Raw genomic sequence first — 13,877 nt, forward strand, 5'->3', positions numbered from 1 at the left:
GGGCAGCTGGGAAAAAAGAGGACCTTTATCTTCTGATTTGAATAAGATGGCCTGGATATGTCACAATGTTTACCCCTCCATATGGTCAGAAAAGGGGCACGCATTTAGTACAAACAACAACAGGAACAAACTCCGTACCGCATACTACAGTACAACGGCCATTGTGCGGTTGCTCTTGTTCTTCTGTGCAGCTTACATACTGTATTGTGCTTTGTTTTCCAAATTTCCTTCATTAAACTCCCAGCAGCGCCAACGCTCATCCTTGCCATGTTCCCTAAACCGACACTTTCTCTTCTCCCTCCCTCCATCAAAACATACTCCCTACACCTGCTCAGATAACCACTCCTCTCTAGGCTCCATCCTCCTCCCTGCCCTCCATTACTCATCCCGCTCTTTATCTTTAGAATACTCATAGGCTCTCCAGCTCCCTCATGTAAACCCATTCAACTTCCTCTTCTTTCATCTTTTGCATAAAACCACAACTTAGTTAGGGAAAGGGCCTCATTTCAAGACAGGCAGGCATACGTTGTTCATGGCAACTGAAGCTGTAAAGTCCCCTTTTAAAGCAGGTGCGTTGACAAATGATAAAGTAGGAAATGTGACAAAAGAAAAAAATCCTCTTAATACTTGCTACACGTGGCAAAAGAAGTCACTGTGTCAAGAAGGTAGAACAAATTATAGTATATAAAATAGACAAGCAAAGATAGTAATTCTTACAACATTGTAAAAGGAAGATAGAAGCAAATGTTATTAATTTCAAAAAGGGCTAACGAGGGAGAACGTGTTTGACCTTACCTTGACATCAGAGAAGAATATCTTGAGCATATTGGAGCTTGGGTAGCGGCTGTAGAAAAACATGAGCTTGGCCTTCTTCAGATGATTGGGAGAGAGACCCTCTTGGATCTAGAAATGGCTGCCATTAAGGAAATTAACAAGTGTTTGAAGGGAAACATTTTATGGTCGATCAAGATAATGTAGCTACTGATATTATCACAAACACAACATGTACATGGTAATCATTAGTTGCAAGATTGGCAAGAAATTGTCCTTTGGATGATGGATAACCAAATTTCCTTTCAGGCATGAATGCAGGGCTGCTGGGGGGGGGGGGGGGGGGGGGGGGGGGGGGGGCTGAAGAAAGTGCACTAAAGCAAAACCATTTGCTTGCAATTAGCATCGTCCGTATCAGGTGTGATAGCGTCACGGTAAATAAAACGCTGGCCAGCACTACAGCCGATGCTTTTACAAAAGGAGGCTCATTTCACAGTCAAAGTAAGCAAACGCCTTTGCCTACACCCTGCGCTAACCTCCACCCAGAAAAAGGAGGAAGAAAAAGGAGACATTTGCATATCACAGACAAAGACAGCAGTTAACGCCAGTGACGGGCAAGAAGGCCTAATGGCTTGGCGACAACACATGCCAAGCCTGAATATGACTGTCTGATATTGGCTTCATATCAGTGACAAAACAAGGTCTAGGAGATAGTCCCGAACAGCGGCCCGAGCAACATGAAAACCTTCTCACCCTCACAGGCCATATTCAAATACATGTCAGAGGCCTTGTCTTCTTAATGGATCGCCTGGATTGAACACCAGAGAGGATGGAGATGGGCCGGTGGGGGCACCTTGAGGGATAGTGTGGTTCCAACCTTCAATTACATCCCCCTCCTCCTCCCTCTGCTCCACCCCTACCCCCCAGCCTCGCTGCCTTTGCCAAACCCTTGGAGGAGGAGGAGGAGGAGGAGGAGGAGGAGGAGGAGGAGGAGGAGGAGGAGGAGGAGGAGGAGGAGGAGGAGGAGGAGGAGAAGAGGGGCTCCGAGGCTTTGGACTCAGCCAGTGATGGGGGGGTCTGCAACACATCTGCGCCACCGAACGGCCCAAACCATTTCCATGGTGAATTAACGGCCGTATAATGCATCTGATAATATCAATCTGGAGGATAAGACATTGAAAAGGGAACGGGGAAGGGGGCGGGCTGCATGTTAAAACCGCAGGCTGTTTCAACAAGGTTTTTCATCAAGCAGAAGCAAGACAGGGCTTTAAATTACAAAGAAGATACAGCACCAAGTTTTCATGAAGACTGTTTACACTCGACTGGACAAAATACATTGCCTGACATTATTTATGATCTACAGGGGTAGCTGTGATCGTTAAAATCAGTCAAGTGTCCAGATGTAGCTGTAACTATAGAGTGGGAAGAAGGCATCAGCTGCTAGATTGGATTGCCCTTGGCCTCAGGGTTACACAGCAAAGCCAGCAAATACTGAACCACACTGGGTTGGCTCCTTAAAAACCCTGTCTACTTTGTCTGATTCAGTGAGAGAGTGAGAGAGTTAGTTGTATACGCAGCGAGGGTCTTGTGGGGGAAACCCTGGCAGACTGGTGTTACTCTGTCAGGCCTGGCCAAAAGAGCAGCACTTCACTCTCCACACCACACCATCTGCTCCAAGTGGAGGGGATACAATGGATCCTCAGACAGAGAGAGGGAGAGAAAGAGAAAGCTCTTTCTCAGTAAGGCAAGGTTGGGATTTGTTTGCTGTGAAAGCTTTGCACTTACACTTACATTAATTTGTTTTTGCTTTTTCAATTAGGATAAGCATCGCTCTCCCCTTATCACTGAAATTAAAAATGATTTTAAAACAAATACGTCATGGTTTTACCTCTCCAGCCATAAACACAATATCACCTCCCTTCAGACGACAATTAAGAAGCTTCATATCTCCTGATGAGGCGTTTTCATCTCCAATTCACTCACAGCTTGCAAATGTAATTGTGATTGGACTTAGGGGTGGCGTGCAAGGCTATTATTTTGTCATGATGGTGCACTCATACCAGCTGGCCCACTGTTCGCCTGCCACATCTGACAAGACATCATCATTCTCACAACACATCCCCAAAACCCAAAGTCATGAGAGAGCCGCTCGACTTCCCAATTCCAGGTGTAAGGACAAGAATATTTGGAGTCGGACTGAGAACAAATGAGGAAATTGATAGCAGCCATCTGCTCCACAACGCTGCCGAGAGCTGGTGAACTTGAACACACCTCGCAAAATATCAAAAGCTGTCTCTGGCTTCGGAGGCTCCGGGATAAAAAGGAGCTACGAAATAAGAAAATTAAAATACTACATCCATGAAACCAGCTATAAGACACTACAAATAGAAAGAAACTCACTTGTAAAGATTTAGAAAGTCGTACTATTAAAAAAAAAATACTGAACAAAACGATATCTTGTATATGCCAAACTTTGTTCCTGAACCTGTGATAACATTAAAATAAAATAATAACAAAAAACACGCCGACATGTTGTACTGCCTATTTTTTCATTTAGGGGACTACATCTGGTAGTGCCCTGAATTTATAAATGCTACAATGAAAGCCACAGCATCTGGCATATGTGGTTGTTGTTTGATTGTTTTTTTACTTTCTCTTATTCTCTTTTCTCTTTCCATCCCTCCATCGGGAGCCCGTAGAAGCAAAGCATTATGGATCTCTGGAAAGCGTTCACCCTTGGGTCAGAAGACAAGACAAGGCGAGGTAATGAAAGATAAACAGCTCGCTGCAAACACCTGTTAACGTCCGCTTCAAAGAAAAGACAGGGGGGAGGGGGGTTTGCAGGGAGGGAAAACAAAAAAAAGAAGTATTTGGCTGCCAAGCAACAGCCGAAGGGCCCCCCGGGCTGTTGACAGATCTTTATGAAATGAAAAAAAGGGAAAAGAAACGACAATGATTGTGGGCTTTTTACAACGGCGATGGATGATAAGAGGAACACAAGAGAAAACACAAGCAATCATAAATATACATCTTTACTGAGTCCTCAGGCGAACCTTTTGTGACATGCACACACATAAAGACACACATACACACACACACACACACGTGTACACACACTCAGAAAAAGGGTAGGCAGTCAGGTACGCACAAAAGTAAAAACAAGGCAACTAAAGTGTTATATATAAATATTCACCGAACTTAAAAAGACACAACAGGTAAGCTGTTGGATTCATTTCCTTAGCAAGGTATGAATGTGAATGACTCGAAGCTCTCTAAGGAAAGCAGTGTGACACAAATCAAACTTTCATAAGGGTTAGGGGGTGTTGAATACTTAGGTACTAAGGAGGTATAGGGGAAACAGAGAAGGCACTGAATGTATCTGTTTAAGCTATTAGTCCCGAGTCCCCGGGGGACTCAATTTGAGACTCCCATAGGGGATAGCCTTTTTATCCATAGGGCATGATTGGGGCACACTGGGGTTAAACTATAAGGGAGGCTATATAACACCATTGTGTGCCAAGTTTCAGGATGCTATCTCCCTCCTTGTTCTTTCAGGACATGTTTATAAAAAGGAATTGGGGCAGTCAATGTCGTGGGGACCTAATCTTCGTGAGTAAGTGATATGTGACAAGAGAGCTTTTAAAGCACTTTGGATTCAAGATGGAAGAAAAGGCTGTATGGTGCTGTGAGGAAGAGGTATGAGTATAAAAATAAATATAACAATGCAGTACAATGGAGAAGAGAACAGCAGTGGGAGGAAAAGTGATTCATCAACAATTTCTCAGTTTCTTAGGCTAGTTTCAAACAGGCTAAACAGATTTGATTTTTAACTCTTTGTGGTGTTGATGCATTGTATCGCACCTGTCTCTATAGGGAATTACCACCTGAAATTGGATTTTTGTCTGACTTATAGAAGCATATGCTGCCTGAAGTGGACTTTGTAGTTAAAACATCAGAGTAGGTATACACATTCAACCCCCTCAAACACACACCCTCACACAGAAACTCTTCGACAATTATTTCGTTGAAAGGATACATTGCTGCCTGAGTAGGGTGAGATGTCACTCATGTCCTGGAGGTCACTGCACTCAGACTTGATGAGGGACAGGGAGAGTCCCTCGGCCGTGCTGCCAGGGTGTGATGGTGAAAGAGAACGATGGTGGTGGTGGTGGTGGTGGTGGTGCCCCATGTGGTGGCCCGATGCCATCTTGGTCCTGAGGCTGGTGGTCTCCCGGGACAGGTCCATGGAGTCTGGAGAGGAACGGTCCTTGCCCGGGTAGCCACCTGTGGGCCCACCAAGAGGACTCTGGAAGGGGTAGCCCATGAGAGGCAGAGGGAATGGGTGCCTAAAGGATGGGGGGCTGAAGCCCATGGAGGCAGAGAGCGAGGAGGGGTGAAGGATGGGGTGGTGGTGTCCACCGTGGGCCCCAACAGCTGAGGACTGGTGGTGATGGTGGTGGTCACTGGGTGTCTTCCTCACGACTAAAGGTATCGCCTCGGTTTGATCCATGGTGGGACATGGCATCCCAGGCATGCTGGAGAAGGAATCTAAAGGATTGGGAATGATGACATCACCGAAGCACTGCAGCCTCTGGTTGGCGGTGTGGAAGTTGGGGTTATCACCATTGACAATGGTGGGAAATCTTTCAGCAGGTATGGAAAGTGAGGGGAAGGCCTGCTGGGGGGTAGGACGTGGAGGCTTGGCAAACACCTTGACCACTGTGTCCACCACCTGGGTCATGGCTGAATTGAGTTCCTGCTTCAGTGTTTCTGCTAGCTGTTTACCTTCAGCATGCATGGAGGAGCCTGGACCTCCCTGTCCTTTGCTCCGGCTGAGCCCCTCTCTTCTTGGCTTCTCTCTCTCTGCCAGCATGGCCTGCTGCCGAAGCAACGCCCGTGCCCTGTCCAGAAAGTGGCCTGGGTCCAGGTCAGACATCTCATTGTCAGAGCGCAAGTCATCTCCACCCCGGTCATCGCCACCTGTATCAGACCGGCCAGGGCTGTCCTCGGACATGTTTCCTATGTCATTGTGGAGGTCATTGTGGAGGTCGTTATGTTCTGAGTCATCGGTTGAGTCATAGATCTGAAAGAACTTCTCCTGCAGCTGGCGCAGCTGTTTCTGCATGTCCTCCAGCTGTAGCTTCAGTTGCCGCCGCTCCTCCTGCTTCTGCTCCTTCCTCTGGCACACCAGCTGGGTGAAGCTCTGCTGCTGCTGCTGAGGCAGACGCTGCTTGCGCTTGTTCTCTCGGCTGCTACTGCTGCACACCTCCCCTCCCCGTGGGCTGCCGGGGGTCTGCTGCTGAGACTGAGGGGGTGGGCAGTCTAGATCCATCTCCCGCTCTCTATCCATCTCGTGGTCACGCTCATGACGGGAAGAAGCAGGTATCACCACACTGGGTGAGTGGCTCATACCACGTATAATGTTCTCTACACGGGCTCGCTTGGCACGCAGGTGTTCGTCGTTTAGACGTTCAATGTCAAAGCTGGCCAGGCCAGGAGGACGGCCGAAGGGTGACAAGCACTCTTGTGGGGTGCTATCGTGGGAGGAGTTACTGCAGGCATCCTCCTGGGGAGCATCTGAACTTGCATTGGAGCGCCCTGATCCAGGGAAGCCAACATCCCCTCTATCACCCCTGTCCCCTCTTTCTCCTCTCTCATGTCCTCCTCCATTTTTAGTCATGTTATTCTTGAGAAGCTGGGAGATAATGGTGGTGCCAGGGAAGGGCATCATGGTGTCCTCGTATGAGTTGGCCCTCTTCAGTAGCTTTCGGAGTACATTTGACTTGGACTCATTGTCACTGGCTGACATAACGCCAGATCCACCATGTGGCTGAACTACAGAGCACTCCATGGAGTCAGCGTCTGATCCGTGGTGAGAGTGGGAGCTCAGAGAGTTCATGGCACTGAAAATGGCTGCTTTGGCGCGGGCAATGTTATCAGTGGTTGTTGTTGTGGCTGCTGCTGTAGAGGAGGCTGCGCTGCCCACGGTCCTCTTAACACCAATGTCCACACGTCTTCGCTTGGTATGTCTGTTCAGGAGGGAGTCGCTGTCATGGTCCGGCATCACGGGCTGCTGCTATTGGGCCATATCCCGAAAAAGAGTCCTCTAGGATCAAATCCTTCGAGCACCTGTGGGCAAAATAAATCAGAAAAGTGTGAGTCACAGTGAAGAGTATTTTCGGAATATTAATTAATCACTCAGTCAGCCAGTAAATGTACAAACACACGTACATTTCAAAACTGAATCTACATTACACAGAAAAGCTGGAATGTTTGAATGAAAAAAATTGAAATACATCAACCTCTTGAAAATGGCATCAGAGGCCAATATGGATATACTGTAGAGGCATAAGTTCTGTCTCAAGCCAGCAGGCTATCTCTCCTAATCTGTTTCTAATAGGACAGGCGCATCCATGATTACATCTCGGGAGTGCGGACTGGTGACAGCGGGGTAAAGGGAACAGGCAAGATGGGGGCAGAATTAGGCCTTGGCTCCACATTCCAGGGCAAAGTCCTACATTTTATCCTGTCCCCTGTTACACGCCGCGCGACACTGAACCAGTTCCCACGGAACACAAAGCTGCATACAATTATGATAATTACTTAAGTACTTGTCCTCATTTCCATTTTTGTGCAGTGTGAACCAACATACTGTAAGAGCTATTAACTAAAAAATAAAATAAAAGAATTAGGGTGAAGAGTATAAAAAAAAGCGTTGTGTAAAAGGGAAGACAATGCACATTGGTTGTATAGCCTTTGCTAAATCCTATTACAGTATACGTAAGAAAATGTGCGTTTGGTCATTTAAACTAAATAATACCACGTTTACACATTGCGCAATTTTAAATTGCAAGTGCTGTGTTCACATTAATCAATATGGCCATCATATCTTAGGCGATGGGGGGGAGTGACACATAAAAGAAACACAAAATAGGCCTATTGATTTTGTTGCCAGCGTGAGCTCACTTCTGTGTTTTTTGTTTGTCTTTTCATCTGGCAAGGGCAGTTAATTCTGCTCAAATGAACAGGTCGCAAGGGTCAACTCCGGCAAGGAGCAACTTAAAGCGCTCTTACAAAAACCCTAATGCCCCTCTGAAAGCAAATTGTTTTGTCAGTACAGGCCTGCATCAATACTGCTATGTAAGCAGTGGTGGCAGTTTCTTAGTCATAGCCATGAAGCTGCATTCAATCCCAAATGTAGAGATATATTTTGAGACAATTTAACCCGCATGCCTGTCTTTAAAAATACAATTAATTATGAGATTTGTAAGTTTTAAATTTGGGTAATGTTTTCTTAATCAAAAGCAAGAGTGGTGCAACAATGTCCATTTTCCTTTTACACTCTTTCAGAAAGCCTTTTTGAAGACACACTGGCTCAGTAATAAAAAAACTGCTTTTTTTTACGTCTATTTTAAAGGTTGCAAATATACTCAAATTTGACACCGATTTAGGCAGACTTTAAAAAAGATCTGCCAAGTAGCTATATATATATTTGTTTCTTTTATACGAAAAAGTCAGATATATTTAAATATATTAATTTTGCTATTATTTCTTCAGACAAAAACCATCTTGAGTGTCTAAATTCTAGTCTCGGTTTCAATGGTTATAGGAAAACTGAACTCCGTTGAGATTATAAAACATTCGCTTTAACTGATTATTTGGTTCCTCCAACTAATATAAATGTTATCTTATTTGCTGCTGGCTTTGTTAGAAGCTGTGCAGTGTGATGCACAACACGAGTGGCATGTATTGCAGGTTTTTCCACTATTAAAGAAATCCCTTTTTAAATTCACATCTTGTAAACTGATAAGATAAAAACTAATAAAATAAACAGGCATAGTTTCCTCTTAAATCAATCCCATTAAAGTGACATCAGTGTTCTAAAACAATATCATTTTGATAAATGGCTGTGTCTCAAGTCTTGACAGCCATATCCAGCAGTTCAGAAAAGGGGTGATACATATCCAAGAAAGAAACCTTGACTTGATCGCCTCAGGATCTTAACAATGAGCTTGAAATAGTCACCAGCACCTGTCTTTTTCGACCGAGCACCTGTCTCACATTGCCCATGCGCACTCCCTCTCTCTTGTAAAAAAACAATTTCAGGCTTTGAACTACACACATGAACAACCAGCTCCAGGGGTTCACCTCAACTTTATACATCTGAACATCATTCTTTAAAATAAAAACCCCTGGCTATAGGCTTTTGTTTCAAAATTCTCTGATGAGACACAAAAAGTAAAAAAAGAAAAGTGAGGTTACATTTAGATTTAAAACTTGGTCTAATTTAAAACAATATACAACTTTTAGAAGTCAAACGACATAATGTACTATGCATAATGGTAACAGTTAGACTTTGAAGCTTCTTTCCACATTTGATGGTCATTGGACAAAGATATCAAAACCTAAGAGAGTTGCCTTCACTTTCAACAATATACCGGCAGCGTTTTATCACAATCCTCCAAAAGTGGTTCCAGTAGAAGACAAACACCAAATTCACAAAACAGGAGGACTGACAAGCACCGTAACAGCCTTGAAAACAATTCTGTGTCGGTAAAACGGCATGAAGAGGTTTTTATAATCATTCTCCCCACAGGAGGACAAAGACAATATAAAAGTCACCGTTTCCAACACGAAACATCAAATACAGACTCAATCTCAGCTTCCGTCTAAAGTCAACTCTTGTTTTAAGTCACGTATCGAGACACTCGCTTCTAAAACTTACTTGGAGAAGTTGCAAATCAACTTGATCTCCGCTTTCATGGGGAAAGGTTGGGCTACCGTTCGCAAATCATCCTCGCTAAAACACACGGGCAGCTTACGCAACTCTAACCACACGCCGAGGGGAGCGAAACAGAGCAAATAAAGTCGTATAGATATATGATTAGCTGTTGATCACCGTTATACATTTCCCCGTTCATGGGGTTTCATTTGTTTATTTTTTTTTCCGCCCACCGTGTGCAAGCGAGGCAGAACAAGAAAGGGAGGTATCCGAGGACAAGGTTACTTACCCTTTAGATGAAGAGGGGGACAACCTGAACACTACGGCGAAAACAAAAAAAGAGAGAATCAACGCAGAACACCGAGGATTTTCTGGATGACGGGATATAACAATTTCTCAGAGAAGAAAGAGCTGGAATAAAGTCAGAGCTCTGCGCGAGCGAAAAGAACAAAATAGGAAAAATATAGAAGATGAAAAGAGCTCTTGCGCGTAGGTCTCTCCCTCTATCCTCTGCTGTGACTACAAGAGTGAGAGACATAGAGAGAGTGTAAGAGAGAGAGAGAGCGAGACTGCGTGTGTGCGTCTCCGAGGCGCACTGGATGCAGAGCTCTGGATGCTGAGCGCTTCTCCGCCACTAAGATTCACTTTAAGACGCGGCTGAAGGAAACAGGAAGACGTGCGCGTCACCAGCGGCGTGATGTAACTGTCGCAACCTACCAATAAGAAGCGTCCGTCCGGTCCGGAGAACAACGCACTGAACTTGACCAGAGAATGGGACTTGAGCATGCAACTAAAGAGAGAGAGAGGGGGGAAAAGGAAATACACTCTTACTAATCTCTTTCTTCCCAAAGCACCGACTGCGCGAGTAAGAATCGTTACTCACTTTGACATTACACGATAAGCCGCAACAAAACACATAGTCCACATATTGTTATGTTATTTATGTTATATTTAAGAATGTTTTTGTTAAATGGTCGCTTTTATGCCAAGAGATTTTGAATAAAATACTAAAAAATAAAATCAATTCCATGATAAAGAAAATTCATTATGGAACGATGATTTATTTGGCAAACAATCAGATGATATTTATCCCTGTTGCTGATTTATTCACATGTAAAGCATGATTTTAAACGAATGTAGCATTAAGTGAATTGTTAAAGTAGACACCGTTTTAGTGCATATATTTTCAGACATCTTCCAACCAGTAAAACTCAACATTTACATTCGTTTTTAACGACTTTTCAACACTTGCGTTTATGCATGTTTGGATTATATGTATGATACTCTAATAAAAACATTCCTTCAAGCCAATTCACTTTAAATCATTACCAACTTTGCAGTGTGATATTTTATAATTTAACGATGTGCAACGAGTTAGAACTTTAAATATCATTATGTACATTTTGTTCTGCAACTGGTACACATTTAGACTGCAGCTTCTCAAAGGGAATAACAGTATTAGGTCACTTGGGTATTGGGGGTTCAAAGTGGCATGTGGAGATATTTTCAGACTTTTCTCATTGGGTGATGCAAGGTCTGATTTATGAACAAGCAAAGCGGCACAGAAGCTCGGAGCTTTGCTTTGGAATTCAGATTATCCAGGGAAGCCAATATCTGAGAAGAGATAAACGTCTCTTTGTGAAACGCTCAGTTAAGAGCCGAAAATCATCATGAAACGTCTGTCACACAGCCCGCCACAGAAATAACCCCATGAGTAAAGACAGCACCCTCGTCAGAAATGCATAAGTCAAACTAACAGTAAATTGAAACAAAACATCGCTATGTTAAGATTTGTTATGGATTATTCGACTTTTTTTCATTTTAAACTTGCCCACCTGTAAGGCTGAACTCAGCGGACACTGACATCTGATCCTTTCCACAGAAAAACCTGTTTGACGCTTCTGATTTATGAAATGATGACGGCTGCTCGTTGTCGTCCTCCTGCATTCCTACAAATTGGATATTTATTATTACACAGCAGATTTTGCTCACTGCAAATATTCTATCCCTCGATCTTTACAACAGGTGTATACATACATTGTTTAGTAATATTATTTACACATTTGTGCCATTGAAATTAATTGTTATCTTACATTACATAATACTTTTTTCATTTACTCTTTTCTGGATAGGTCACATCCATATGCTTCATAATGCGTTTCTGCATAAGAGAAAGGATGATTCTAGTATTAAGCAAATGCAGAAATTACCTCTGAATTATTTCCTAATGAGCGTCTAAAAATAGTATTTTAATTGTAGTTGTTATTATTATTGTAGAATCAATTTGTAGAAGCCAGTAAAAAAGTAGCTGATGCCCCTTTTTTATCAGATCATTGTGCTTTTTTCCTTTCCCCTGTTCTTCCTAGCGTTTCACTTTAGATTCATTTGTTGCAGGCAGAATTTTCTTTTTTTATCCCTTGCACAAACAGGATCCTAAAGTACTTAACTAGAAATCTTATTTTCCATATGTGCCTCTGTCAGGTGCCAAACGGGAAAAGGCGAGTCTCTTTTCCATGTTGCAAGCAAGTGTTTTTTAGGACGAACGAAATGCAACGAAGTCAGCAAAGTTTAGTGTCTGGAGTGTCTTTTCCAAAGCAGGTGTCCCGGCCCCATGCTCTCTCACTGGCCTGTTGCTGATTTGGCCTCGGCTCCCCTGGGTGCCGTCGGTGCGCACACAGGCTGGAAAAACAGGCCGGGACATTAAAGAAACGCGTGTTTGGAAAAGGAAGACTCGGATGAGGTGTAAAGGAAACGTGTCGGTTAACACTGGCTGCTCTTATCGCGGCCCATTCCAGGTGGATCAACCCGTGTATTTATTTCAAACTCACTTCCCCCCCCCCCCCCTGTTGGGTCGAGTGCGACACACCTCGATGCCCAAGACTGATAACGCGCGCTGGCATCGAGCACTGATGGCAGCATTTATTGACATATTTATTACAGTATAGGGCCTAAATGCAGGAGGAGGGAGGCAGGGAAAACAATATTTCTCCCAGAGGTGTTTTATCACATTCTGACCACAATTAAGTGGTAATAAGTGCGCACGCGGTGATGGTATGCCGGAGTGCAAAGGGGCAGTGGCCTATGTTTTCTCGGTTTTAATTTAGATCAACGGGTCATTTGTCTTTTCATTATTAGTAGTACTATAATTAGAACTATTAGAGCGTTTTTGTCTTCTTTAGGCGCAAATTAAAAGAGAACAACAACAAATATAATCAAATAACGTTAACTGAATTTAAGTTAGATTACTTTTCTTTGAAATATGTAATACTATTTGGGATAAGAAGCAATGCAGTGGCTATATGGCCTTAATCACATAGTGACTTCATGTGCTTCTACAACAGCTCCCTTTCTCTCTCTTATTTTTCGTGAATAAGAGAGCGAGAGAGTGAGAGAGAGAGAGAGAGAGAGAGAGAGAGAGAGAGAGAGAGAGAGAGAGAGAGAGAGAGAGAGAGAGAGAGAGAGAGAGAGAGAGAGAGAGAGCTATTTGCAAAAACAGAAGCAGGGAGAGATGGCAGCGCTAAAAGCTGTTTTGTTCCGGAGAGGTCTCCGGGTCCCTGAATAAAAAGGTTTAGGAGACAGGACAGAGGAGAGGAGGATTTGTCCGAGTGTAATAAATGAGTAGGCGTCTGACTCTTACTGCCTCTAAAGTCCTTGTTGGGCGTCCTGTCCAGCACTTAATGTATTCAGCTTCCACCATCACAGACGAGGACACTGGAGGAAAAATATACATCACTTGTTTTTTTCAAGATAGAACCTGAGTCTATATGACCTGAACGTGATAAATGAGACTTCTCTAGTAAAATAAGATACATTTACATGTATGTTGAGTGTTATTATTTGTTGGCACCCAGAGGGATAGCTGGCACTGCGTGGCCCCCGATGACCCACATCCCTCTTTCTGCTACAAATAGTGATTATGGAGGTGTTTGTGTGTGTGTGTGTGTGTGTGTGTGTGTGTGTGTGTGTGTGTGTGTGTGTGTGTGTGTGTGTGTGTGTGTGTGTGTGTGTGTGTGTGTGTGTGTGTTGTGTGTGTGTGTGTGTGTGTGTGTGTGTGTGTGTGTGTGTGTGTGTGTGTGTGTGAGAGAGAGAGGGGTTTTTGATCCACTGTGGCCTGTTTTATAAGCCATTCAATGAGACATACTGCTCACACATTCTCTCAAATTCAAATGTTTTATTTGCATAAATTGTTAATGAATATTGTTAAAGTAAATGTATGACAATGTGACCGTCAAAAATTGTCTAACAATCAATAACAATAATATGCAAGTTTATGCATACACAAACCCAGTCTGTCTGGCCCATCTCCATTTCCCCTGTGGACTCACATCACGTGAGTGATAAAATACAGTATTGCAACACTTTTTGTCCTGTTTTCAACATGTGA

The 13,877-nt window shown here is 43.6% G+C and overlaps 1 protein-coding gene across 3 annotated transcripts in view; it reads right to left on the reverse strand.

Annotated features, from left to right (window-relative positions):
- The window catches only part of LOC117439976 (prospero homeobox protein 1-like), a 34,262-nt gene extending 22,001 nt beyond the window's left edge, over positions 1 to 12,261 (reverse strand). The window contains exons 1-4 of one of the 3 annotated variants that reach the window (XM_034076142.1): positions 11,941 to 12,261; positions 11,329 to 11,442; positions 4,808 to 6,900; positions 796 to 903 (exon numbers count right to left, since the gene is read on the reverse strand). In XM_034076142.1, the coding sequence (XP_033932033.1) occupies positions 796 to 903; positions 4,808 to 6,835 (2,136 nt within the window). In that variant the 5' untranslated portion in view covers positions 6,836 to 6,900; positions 11,329 to 11,442; positions 11,941 to 12,261. The other 2 variants (XM_034076141.1, XM_034076143.1) reach the window with 2 other exon arrangements.
- Positions 12,262 to 13,877: the final 1,616 nt, after the last annotated feature.

The sequence above is a fragment of the Pseudochaenichthys georgianus genome, chromosome 24, assembly GCF_902827115.2.
Source record: "Pseudochaenichthys georgianus chromosome 24, fPseGeo1.2, whole genome shotgun sequence".
Taxonomy (NCBI): Eukaryota; Metazoa; Chordata; class Actinopteri; order Perciformes; family Channichthyidae; genus Pseudochaenichthys; species Pseudochaenichthys georgianus.